At 40.1% G+C, this 12,273-nt stretch overlaps 1 protein-coding gene across 18 annotated transcripts in view; it reads right to left on the bottom strand.

Moving 5' to 3' along the window:
* Mybpc1 (myosin binding protein C1) overlaps window positions 1-12,273 on the bottom strand; it is an 86,639-nt gene that overhangs the window by 29,228 nt on the left and 45,138 nt on the right. For all 18 annotated transcript variants that reach the window (XM_031350252.1, XM_031350241.1, XM_031350238.1 and 15 more), the window contains 8 exons: window positions 11,012-11,178; window positions 9,553-9,685; window positions 7,184-7,308; window positions 6,214-6,319; window positions 4,845-5,011; window positions 2,995-3,157; window positions 859-965; window positions 412-545 (listed from right to left, as the gene is read on the bottom strand). In XM_031350252.1, coding sequence (XP_031206112.1) covers window positions 412-545; window positions 859-965; window positions 2,995-3,157; window positions 4,845-5,011; window positions 6,214-6,319; window positions 7,184-7,308; window positions 9,553-9,685; window positions 11,012-11,178 — 1,102 coding nt within the window. The remainder of the gene's footprint in view (window positions 1-411; window positions 546-858; window positions 966-2,994; window positions 3,158-4,844; window positions 5,012-6,213; window positions 6,320-7,183; window positions 7,309-9,552; window positions 9,686-11,011; window positions 11,179-12,273) is intronic.

Raw genomic sequence — 12,273 nt, forward strand, 5'->3', positions numbered from 1 at the left:
TAATGTTGTTTTTTTGTTTGTTTTGTTCTCTTTCTCCCCCCACCTCTCTCTCTCTCTCTCTCTCTCTCTCTCTCTCTCTCTCTCTCTCTCTCTCTCTCTCTCTCTCTCTCTCTCTCTGTGTGTGTGTGTGTGTGTGTTTTGAGACAGGGTCTCATTCTGTAGCTTTGACTGCCCTGTAGGCCAGGCTAGCTTCCAAGTCACAGAAGTCTGCCTGTGTTTCTTTCCAGTGTTGGGATTAAAGACATGGACCACTACAGCCAGCTGTAGCATACACATCAATTTGTGCCTTTTCCCTGTACCTGAATCACAGGGTCAAAGAGAAAGGAGAGGGTCGGGTCATGTGCATGCCTGTGCTTGTGTGCAGCATTCATGCATGTGTGTCATGCATGCAGGCATGCACGTGTAACAAACCTTATCTGCTCTGCTCCAGATGGCTTTGGGAGGTGGTTCCCCTGTGACAGGAATCTCCAAACGAAGCTTGCTTCCAGCAATCACCGTTACTGTGTTATCAGCATCCAGGCCATCCAGGATGATTTTGGGAGGGTCTGGAATAGTCAGCAGGGCTTTTGTTATCACAGACATTTCCACGTGGTATTTTGGCTAGTGACTAGCTACTGATAAGCATTGGTAACAATCAGTTTTTCACCTGGGTAAAATATGTATAATATAGAGAAAGCCGCTGTGGCAGTTAGTGCTTGGCACCCTATAAAGTTGCTTCTTGTCATATTTACAAATCAATTACTTATAATGAATAATCGCAATTGATATGTCTTTTAAGCTATTTTGTTTTCAATGCATTAGAGTCTAAGGTAAGCAAACAAGTAGTCAGCTATACAATAATTCCTTTGATCTACTCACCAATGACATGAACTTTGGCAGACAAAGGAACATTGTAGGCATCTGGTGTAAATACATATTCACCTTCATCTTCAATGAGAGCATTGGCTATGACTAACTTGTGGATTCTAAAGAAAGAAGAAAACCATATGTGTAACACTTTGCAAGGGTGTAGAGTATACATGACCCAAACTGAAGAGACATTTGTCTTTTATTCTTCACCTACTTCATATAGGAGAGGGAGAAAGAGAGAGACAGTGTGTGTGTGTGTGTGTGTGTGTGTGTGTGGTGTGGTTATTCAATTTATTGAGCCAGGCCGTGGTGACACACGCCTTTAATCCCAGCACTTGGGAGGCAGAGGCAGGCAGATTACTGAGTTTGAGGCCAGCCTGGTCTACAGAGTGAGTTCCAGGACAGCCAGGGCTACACAGAGAAACCCTGTCTTGAAAAAAAAATTATTAACCCAAGTCAGATCTGGTGTGGATTATATGAAAGTATCTCTACAAATTCAACCTGCTTATTATGTATGCAAATGTCTGTTTTTTTCTTATAACTTCAAAAAGAACAAAATATAGCATCTTAATAATGCTACATTTAAATATAGAAGAAATCACAAAGGCAAATACTGACTTTGGCTATATACATCAAAGAGCAATAGTTGTTAAGTTTATGGGCCATGGATCAATGAGGATTGGATGGAGCCTATGGATCCTCTCATTCAAAACGTCTGAAAAGTGTACAGTTTAATGCTGGGAGACAGTGGTGTGTGCCTATAGTCACAGCACTTGGGAGGCAGTGTCAGGGAGATCTCTGTGAGTTCAAGGCCAGCCTGGTCTACAGAGTGAGTTCTAGGACAGGCAGGACTATTACACAGAGAAACCCTGTCTCGAAAAAAAATTTTTTTTAAAAGTGTGCAATTTGGGGATAGGATGTAGCTTAGTGGTAGAGCATTAACTTAGCACATATGAGGTTCTGGGTTCAATCCCCAGTACCACACATATACACTGACATAGACACACATATGAAGGACATAAGGAATGTCTGTATTTTTATATACATATAAAATTTCAAAGAATTTTTAAGTCCCAGAAATCTATTTGTGATCTATTTTGAGAGCTCATAAGTTAAAGTTCAATTTCTTGCCTTAAATGTTTGCTAGATTCTAGGCAATTATGCTTTCCCATAATAAAAAAAAAAATAGAAGGAAGGTCATGTGATAGATGTTTTTATTAAAGGCTGACAATAATTATGGTGTCAAAGTTTTATTTTTTAAAGATTTACTTTATTTTTATTGTATGTGTATTGTGTATGGGTGTTTTGCTTGCTTTTGTTATGTGTGCTGTGTGCATGTAGTGCCTGTAGAGGCCAGAAGAGGGCATCAGATCCTTTGAAACTAGAATTAAGACAGTTGTAAGGCACCATGTGGGTGCTGGGAATTGAACACTGATCCTCTAAAAGAGCAACCAGTGCTCTTAACCACTGAGCCATTTCTCCAGTCTCATGATATAAGGATCTTAATTGACAATTATTTGCATTCTGGAATCAGGCAACAAATGCTACGAAATAGAACTAGTGCCCCAATAAACTATGCAGTGAAGGTTGGTATTGTAGAGAAAAGGCAGGGGAAGCAGCAACAGACAACAAAATGTATGCTCTTCCCAAGTGACTCTTTTACGGGTTAAAGCAGAGGGAACACTCATCATGTAAACTCAATGTGTCCTATTCAAGGGTTTAGTATTATTCCTCATTATCTCAATTTCTGCAAGGTTAGATAAACAACTTGTCTGGGCAAAGTAGAGTAGAAGTTCAGCGTGGGTCTGCTGGTCCCATCAGTCCAAACCTATGGTCTCTTAATATCTTATTGAACATTTGGGCCAGCTGGTAATGTGTCAGGTCTTCCACTAGAATGCACATAGTCACTCCTGTAACCACAGCTTTGGATGGTGCAGTTGATAGGTGTCAGATGATACGCCATAGTATGGGGTGTAGGTATAAGATCTCAAGCAGGATGTGATTTACAGCAAAGCATTCACCAGTTCTTACTTGACTAGAGAGGACATCTCCCTACTCTCCAAAGAGTCAGTGGATACATAATTCAGGAAGCAGGAAAAGTGAATGTGGATAATTCTTTACGGACGGCCCACCTGGCTTGCTTACCTTCCCTTGTGAACAACCTTCAGACGTTCACCCTCCTGAACAGGGAGGCCATTTTTTGTCCATTTCCCTGGTACATTTTCAGAGATTTCACACTTCAAGCATACTTCTTTCCCAAGTTTTACAGTCTGATCAGTCAGAGGCGTTGTGATCTTTAGAGGTCTCACTGTAGAGATAAAGAACGTTATGGATCCACACCCACACTCCAAACCAGCTAACATGATGGCATTTCACAGTGCCCTGTCAGATCTTCTGTAACACATGCTCTGAAGGTGACAGCTTATTCCAATGTAGAGGATGTAACCGAGTAGAACCTAGCATAACACAAGCATCTCAAATATTTATGATGATGTTTGTGCATCCATAGGACATGAACCATACCCATTCACATCTAAGGTTACAACTGCTCATCTGATTTCAGATAATCCACAATGCCCTTTAAGCTACAGGCATCCCAACACCATGCCCACAAACAAATCTCAGGACCCTTTTGAGATAAAGTGCTGTATTTATCAACAATTTAACATGGGGAAAATACATGGTACTGTTTTTTTGTTCTTTTGAATGAGGTATTTGTTTGTTAAAAAGATGTATTTGTTTTTATTTTATATGAATGAGTGTTTACTTACATGTATGTATATATACCATGTGCATGCCTGGGGCCCATGAAGGGCAGAAGAAGGCATCAAACCCCTTGGAATTGGAGCTACAGAAGGTTGTAAGCCACCATGTGGGTATTCCAATTGAACCTGGGTCCTCTGTAAGAGCAGTGCATATTCTTAACAACAGAGCCAATTTCTCCACCCTTTGTTTTTAATGTATGACTAGCAGAGTTTTTGACTGTAATACCTCAAGTCTTATTTATTACATAAATCTTGGGGTTATTAACACATATGTTTGTACAGCATAATAATTTTTAGAAATAGATATATCTCATGATGTTAGAACTGACTTTAATTACTTTAAATGGATATAAATGTCAGATAAAACCCCTGCCTATGGTCAACACACATTTTTAGATTAAACTAAAATGGCCACAGTTCCATGAATCATAAGAAGCATGTCGGGATGGTTTCTCTTTAAGTCTGTGATCGTATGAAGTGCAGCTGGACCAATAAAGGAGTAAAGAAGAAAGATGTCTGCTCTGCATGTGTGAGCAACCATCGGGATCATGACGTTCAGTTACTTTAGCTTTTGTGGCGGCTGTGAATAGACTGTTTTTGAGAAATCACTACTTTAAGAGGCCGTTTGGACAAGAAGATTAGTTCTCTTATACTTTGGAAGCTTATCATCTGCAAACAAGCTCTTTAACTAACAGTTCTCAGTGGCACCCCTAGGCTTAAACAGTTTTCTTTGTACCCCAAATGCAATTACAAGTTTCATGTTGAATGTTAAATCTTCGTTTAATGACTTAGATTTGATAGTGAGATATAGTTAGGCATTTGGCATATTTATAGTTAGGCACATAATTTTCTGGGTAACTTTTTTTTTTTTTTTTTTTTTAAGATTTATTATCGGTACAGCATTCTGCCTGCATGTATGCCTACAGGCCAGAAGAGGGCACCATATCTCATTATGCGATGGTTAGGAGCCACAGAGTAGTTGTCAGGAATTGAACTCAGGACCTCTGGAAGAGCAGCCAGTGCCCTTAACCACTGAGCAATCTCTACAGCCCAATGCTTTACGATTAAACCAAATAGTTGATTCCTTTCTAAGAGACCTGAGTCCAATTCTACATATTTCAAAATGCCACAAGTAAAGGATTAAGTAGTTGGAGAGTTTCCTAAAAGCAGAGTTAAACACAATCTTCTTTGTAAACCAGTGTAGAAGATATCTACCAGAGCCTTACTTACAGTCAACACTGAGTTTGGCAGATGATTGCCCCCCGGTTGTCATGACCGAGTACTCCGCACTGTCAGCCTTTGTTGCTCCTTCTATGATCAAAGTATGTTTTTTGCCTTCAACTTTAATCTTGTATCTTGACTTTGGACCAGGGAAGATCTCTTCACCATTCTTAAACCTGAATTAACATAGATTTAAAGGGAGGAGTAAGAGGTTCAGTGGGATGAGGAAGGCTATAAAGAAGGGTAACGAGAGATATAATCAAACTAAATCATATACATATATTATATTTCATATATATGTTATATATATATTTGTGAAAGCAAAACAATTTTAATCCCAGGAAATAAATGTTAGTTTATTCCTTTATTGTAGAGTCTTCAAGGTTCTTAACAGATCCCAGACACAGGAAGGATTTGTTAAAGAACAGGACTTCATTAATAAGTCTACTGGTAGATTCACCAGCTGATCCATAGTGTGTACAAAATCACACTAAAAGAACATGAGTGCCTGTTCTCCTTCAGTCAGAGGCAGCACTAAACGTACATCTGGCTCCACTTCTGGTCTTACAACATTTTTTTTCAGTTACCTGTGTTCTAGTTTAGTACTAACAATCTTTTCCATGCTAATGACTATAGATTCCTGTTGTATCATTGGCTATGCTTCTCTTAATATCACATTTCATTTTACAATCTTAAATCTTCTAGTTTTTAATTTTGAGTTAACCAAATGGAACATGCAATAAAAGACTCTTCAGTTCGTTCCCACCACCTCAAGCTTTTGTTTGTTTGTTCATGTGTGTGCACGCTTGCACGCATGTGACATAGTCAACCAAGGGCCTCACACAAGCACACACCTCACCACTAAGATATGCCCCCTGGCTGTTTTTTAATTTTTGAAAGGAGTTGGTGATTTTCAGCTTACTTTATCTTTCCAGGGAACTGAAGAAATAAAGAGATAAAAACTGAATTCTTAGGACAAAAGGGCTGGAGTCTGGACCCTTGAACACAGTAGGCAAATATTTTCATGCTGGGTTACATTCCCAGCAACAATGGGGATATAAATAGAAAACAGGTATATTATGTTTTCCTATGTTAGATACTAGTAAGACCTGCTACAAAGTTTAAGAACACCCACAGTCTTTCCAGCTGAAAAGTCTTGGAGAACCTGTGTGGCTGAGTCCCTGCCTCCCTGTACATATCTGCATAGATTTCTAAGAGTTGGCTTTTCAGATCACAGTACATTTTCCCTTATCATTTTGCTAGTACAAAAGAGGCTTCAATCATTTCCATGTTTAGAAGCCACTCCCATGTTGCATTCTATCGGCTATGAAGATGCTTTGTCTATTAGAGACAGACGGGCATCAGCAAAGCCATTTACCATTTTACATTGGCGTCGTCTTCAGACACCTCAACTTCCATCTCTACCCTCTCCCCACAGTAAGCGTTCATGTCTTCCAGCTGCTTCGTCACCATAATTGGAGGCTCTAGAGTTGGAAAAAAGGGAAGTCAAAAATCATTAAAATAATCCAAATCCTGGGTCTTGAACCCCAGTTTGTTCACAGAGGAAATGCCAACAGTGGGAAAGAATCGTCAATGAGTCATCTGGTGGGTAAATTGGAGGTTAGGCGCTCTATGTCTGTCCATGGCAAAACAAAAAGCTAACGATGCTGGATCAGTTCCTCCCAGTTGTTTCAGAACTACTCAAATCGAATTATTAGTTTGAGGGTACATAAAATGCACACCGAATATCCTGTCTTCGTGGAGTAAGGTACCAGGCAGTAGATAGTTTGGATGACAGAGAATGTATAAAGCTTGAAGGTTTTGATTTTGGCCCTCAGTCAAGGAGAGGGGACGGGATTGTCTGCAATTGGAAGGCTTAATAGAGGCAATAAGGTCAACCTGGCTTTCTCTGACTCTTCTAGCTGCTCTTCTGACGCCGGTTAATGATGCCCTCATCTTAATGAAGCTGCTTTCACTCGGCTTAGCAAGCAAAGTGTGGATTATCCATCAAAGTATGTTGGGTTTCAGATGCTATAACTAAAATAATCCATCTTGCAGAATAGTGCTTGACTTCAAGTCAAAGGCAATATGAGGCAGCTTCATATAGAGGTGTTTCTCTCCACTCAGCTTCTCTCTTCTTCAACAAATCAGAAGACTAAGTAGAACTCGGGATACCTGTCATTGTAATGGAGCCGCAATACTGAGCCAGTCTACCAGGCAAGCCAGAGCTTTCTAGAGAGGCGACTGCTTCTCGGGGCTGAAGGAGCTAGCTTGCCTTTGGTTTGGATCAGTGTCCCTGGGAGGAGAGCCCCAACCCCTTGATAATTCGAGAAAAGATTTCCTTTTACCTCTTACAAAGAGCTCAGTAGAACATTTCTCATCTCCAGCTGTCACATAGTACTCCGAATCATCTGTCAGTGCACAGTTATTAATAAACATGATTCTCTCATTTCCTTTGTGCTCAAAGATGTATCTGTTTAAAAAAAAAAAAGGAGGCATAGTTTGAGACCTTGATTTTTTTTTTTTTTTTACTTTACTAGTAAATTCGGCTTATAATTTGTTAATGCTTGAGCATCATGGATATACCTATGATCTTCTATTTACATAGTATATTTTATATGTCCAATTAATGTCAAACAAAAGCTCATTTTTATTTTTGTGACACATAGAAATATGTATATTTATACATACTATTTAATTTGAAATTCTTTTCTTTCATATGCATTTTCAGTGTAAATATAAAAAAATTCCTGCCAGGCGCACGCCTTTAATCCCAGCACTTGGGAGGTAGAGGCAGGCAATTTCTGAGCTTGAGGCCAGCCTGGTCTACAGAGTGAGTTCCAGGACATCCAGGGCTACACAGAGAAATCCTGTCTTGAAAAACAGAAAACAGGGCTGGCGAGATGGCTCAGCGGGTAAGAGCACTGACTGCTATTCCAAAGGTCCTGAGTTCAAATCCCAGCAACCACATGGTGGCTCACAACCATCCATAATGAGATCTGACACCCTGTTCTGGTGTGTCTGAAGACAGCTATAGTGTACTTACGTATAATAATAAAATAAATCTTTTTAAAAAAAGAAGAAGAAAAAAAAGAAAAACAAAAAACAAAAATATTCTCTCATATAGTTATTTTTTTACCCACTTTGAGAAGATAGAGTTTCTTAAGTGTGTTAGAAAGATTTTTTAACTCCACAATTCCTCAAATAATTATGTATTAATTATGTACTTTACAAAGTAGCAGCAGTGTTATCTTATTCATTTACACATATTTCCTTCATTCTTTAGCCCACAAACACAGGATTTTTTTGTATGAATAAATGCTTGTGTAATTTAAGCAACAACTCACCTTAATTGATAAGATCAACAACAAATATATAGTCTCTTAAATGAGCTTACGTCCTGGGCCTATTGTATCACAGTTATTCTCTATTAAGAAAGCATTTTCCCTGCTGGCCAGATGGCTCAGCTGTTAAGAGCACTGGCTGTTCTTCTAAAGGACCTGGGCTTGATTCTCAGCACCTACTTGGAAACTCAAAACCATCTGTAACCCAACTTCTGGCCTCTATAGGAACCAATGGTACACAGACATACATGCAAGGCAATACACCAATACAGATCAAATCAAATCCACTTAAAAAAGAAAGTGTTGAAACAGAACACTGGAGGTCAAGGAGAGAAAATACTCTGATTGTATGTTACCCTAATTATGTGTGTTGATTATGGTGGAGCACATGAGCATTCTCACAGCGGAGCAAAAAACTAAATTGGGGAAATCACTCAAATTGAAGACTTTGAGAACATTTTCTAGTAAGGCTAACTAAGGAAAATCATGTCTGAGTGAGTCCGGGCTGTCTTCAAGAGACTTTTGCACCAGATATGAATACTATCTATCATCTCAAAGTCATGCTGTTTGGCATGAGTCCATGGAAAAGCTGGAAACCACTTCATTGTATTCTAGAAGTAACAGGTTTCTGGGATTAAAGACTATGTCAATGTACACACGGCACTTATAATCTTAAAACGATCTACTGGAACTGAAAATCTCCCCGACTGAGGGGGATCTCTATGAAGTAATTTCATAACAGGCTAGCAATACTTTCAAGTACTTGGGGATCAGTTTGATTCCTTCCTTTGGAAGAGAGACAAGATGTAATAAAATACAGGCTTAGATTTACCTTTCATTATCTTAACATCAAATAATTCTGTTCAGATATAATGTTGTGGGTACTGCCAATAGCACCCACGTAGAAGATGTTCAGCCACTATCAAAAACTCATGCTATTTTGGGGAAAGAAAACAAAATCAAAACCTTCTATTTATGAGATGTGATTTTCATCTGGCATATCGAGTGTATATTTCAAATATTTCTAAGTTTTATTCTTTTGAATAGAGAGAAGTTTGGCGATGCTTTGAGATAATGACACATAATCTGTAGTGACACAGAATAATTGTGACTCCCTTGAAAAGCCTCAGAAAACCTAAGAGTTTCAGGATTCCAAAATCCATGAAAAGTGACATCTACCTTTCTCCTCTCTCCATACAGTTTTACATTATAAAGACACATAGGGAAGGAGACCACCATACAGACAGACAGACAGATGGGACAGGACACACACTGATGGATGACATATGTTTAGAAAGTTCTTTTATCCCATGAAAGTTAAGTCAAATTATTATTCATTTATATTTTAACTGAGCCTTTTAAAACCCACTTACTTTGTGCTGGGTCGAATCTCTTGGCCATTTTTAAACCATTTCACCTCCAGCTTTGGGTCTGCCAGTTCTACAACAAATCTCACTTTGCCTCCTTTATCCACCTGATATGCAGGATCGAGAATTTTTGCAAAAGCTATAGATATAAAAAAACAAACAAACAAAATATGAGAGCATGTATATACCAAGGCTACCAATTTAAGTAGTTAATGTATGTATGAAAATCTAAGAAGAAAAAATGTCAGGGAAGAACAAGGTCAGAAGCCTTCTCGATCACTGCTTCTATTTCAGAGTTCTGTTGACATGCAGATGGTAAGATGGGTTAAAATTTAAAGAGAATTTATATGTTTTTAAAAGAAGCACGAGGAAAATACCACTACTATTAATTTTAGATTATACTTATTTATTTTGTCTGTGTCTGCCTGCATGTTGGGGATTGGTGTTAGAAGAGAACTTCGGGGGGGGAATTTGTTCTTGCCTTTCACCATGTGGGTTCCCAGGTTTGAACTTAAAAGTGTTATATTTGGCAGCAAACACCTTTACTCTTATCTGTTTATGCTCACTTTCTCTCATTTTAAAAAAAGAAAAATTAGTATTAGATTTCCAGCTGGTTACCTAGCACATAGATTCAGAACTCAGTGTTTAGAAAGGCCAGTGTGGTGAAGGGGTCGTCAGCTGGCTCTCCACTTTGGTGGATGCTTCTGGAATCATGAGTGCTGACTCAGCAGGGATGGCAAACAAAGCAGCAGCTAGGGCCTCCGAAGGGCCAGTTCTCCAGTCACCAACTAAGAGTGACATTTAGAAGAAAGGATCAGATTTTTAAAACACCACAATGGGAGTTTTTAAATTCCATCTGAACATGAAGCGAAACAATAATAGGTTTAAATATCACTCTGACCTATTATTACAATTAAAACTGGACAATGAACCAGCACAGAAAAGTTGGAAGAGCTATTGGCTAACTTGAAATACATGCCTTTCTTCCTTTTTGCCCCATCCCCAACTTTGCGTTTCAAATCATAGGCAAGGAAACCCACCCTGGAAACCATATTGGGGGTGAGAGGCAAATCCTTGGGACCCAGTCAAAAGGGTGGAAGAGTCTGGTAGAAAACAGACAGAACCTTGTCTGAAGAAGAATCAAGAGCTAGAGAGTGAGGGAGATATGAGCCTGGATAAATGGAGGCTTGGAGAGGTTCTAGAGGCCATAGGGATACAGTCTTTGCTTCCTGTGTGGCATCTGTGGTACTGTAAATATGCTGACCCTGAACCGTGAGGAGCCATGCACACATTACTAACACAACCAAAGACTACTCTACATGAATCCAAAGTGGATGAAAGGAACTGCAAACTCCTGCAGGCCTATGAAGCTTCGCCCCAAACTGGATGAGTTAATAGGATGAGACCAGAGACACACACAGTACTAGGTGGCCCTGTCTCTGCCACGCCCCCCAGGTGTGCTCACCTGCACTCTTCTTTTCCACTCTGCGCATGCGCTTGAGCCGCTTAAGCATGCCACGCAAGTCGGTGATGCCATACTGGAAAGCGATCTTCTCGTACTCATTGGGGTTGGCATTTTTCAGCAGCTCCCACACGTCTATCTCGGGCTCCTCCTCCTGCTGCTTCACCTCCCTAGCCCAGAAGAATTGTCATCTAGGTTAGAAACTGTCCTGGCCCTAAAGATAAATGATGCTAAAAGTTCTCCTTAGAGCCGCTTGATGTCTTGGGAAACTTCCAGAGAATAGAAGATCAAATATGTACACTTTGACCTTTACTTTTCCTGTTTAAAAATGCGATTGTAGGAGGAGCAGAGGCGTCAGGACAAATCCTGAGATATTTTCCTTTTGGTTTTTTAAAAGTCTGATCGCATTTGATCTTTGCCAAAAGGCCAAGAAGTCATTGGAGGTGAGATTCTTCAGAAACTTAAAAATAGATCTCACCCCACATGCGAGTCATGGATTCAGTTTGAAAAGTGGATTAAGAATTAACATTTAATGAGAATGGAGGTGGAGATGGAGTTACAACCTGATCAACCTGCCATTAATTAAGAATACGTTTATTTGATTTGATTTGATTTTGGTTCTTCGAGACAGGGTTTCTCTGTGTAGCCCTGGCTGCCCTAGAACTCACTCTGTAGACCAGGCTGGCCTCGAACTCAGAAGTCCACCTGTCTCTGCCTCCCAAGTGCTGGGACTAAAGGCATGAGCCACCAAGGAAGGACAATCCAGAGACTGCTCCACCTGGAAATCCTTCCTGTATTCAATCACCAAACCCAGACACTATTGTGGATTCCAGCAAATGCTGGTTGACAGGAGCCTGATATAGCTGTCTCCTGAGAGGCTCTGACAGTACCTGACTAATACAGAAGTAGAGACTCACAGCCATCCATTGGACTGAACACAGGGTCCCCAATGAAGGAGCTAGAGAAAGGATCTAAGGAGCTGAAGGGTTTGCAGCCCCTTAATGGGAACAAAAATATGAATTAACCAGTATCCTCAGAGCTCCCAGGGACTAAACCACCAACCAAAGAGTATACATGGTGGGACTCATGGCTCTAGCTGCATATGTAGCAGAGGATGGCCTAGTCGGTCATCAATGGGAGGAGAGGCCCTTGGTCCTGTGAAGGTTCTATGCCCCAGTGTAGGGGAATGCCAGGGCCAGGAAGAGGGAGAGGGTGGGTTGGTGAGCAGGGAGAAGGGGGAAAGAACAAGTTGTTGATGTTGTTTT

This window comes from Mastomys coucha, unplaced genomic scaffold (genome assembly GCF_008632895.1).
Source record: "Mastomys coucha isolate ucsf_1 unplaced genomic scaffold, UCSF_Mcou_1 pScaffold4, whole genome shotgun sequence".
Lineage (NCBI taxonomy): Eukaryota > Metazoa > Chordata > Mammalia > Rodentia > Muridae > Mastomys > Mastomys coucha.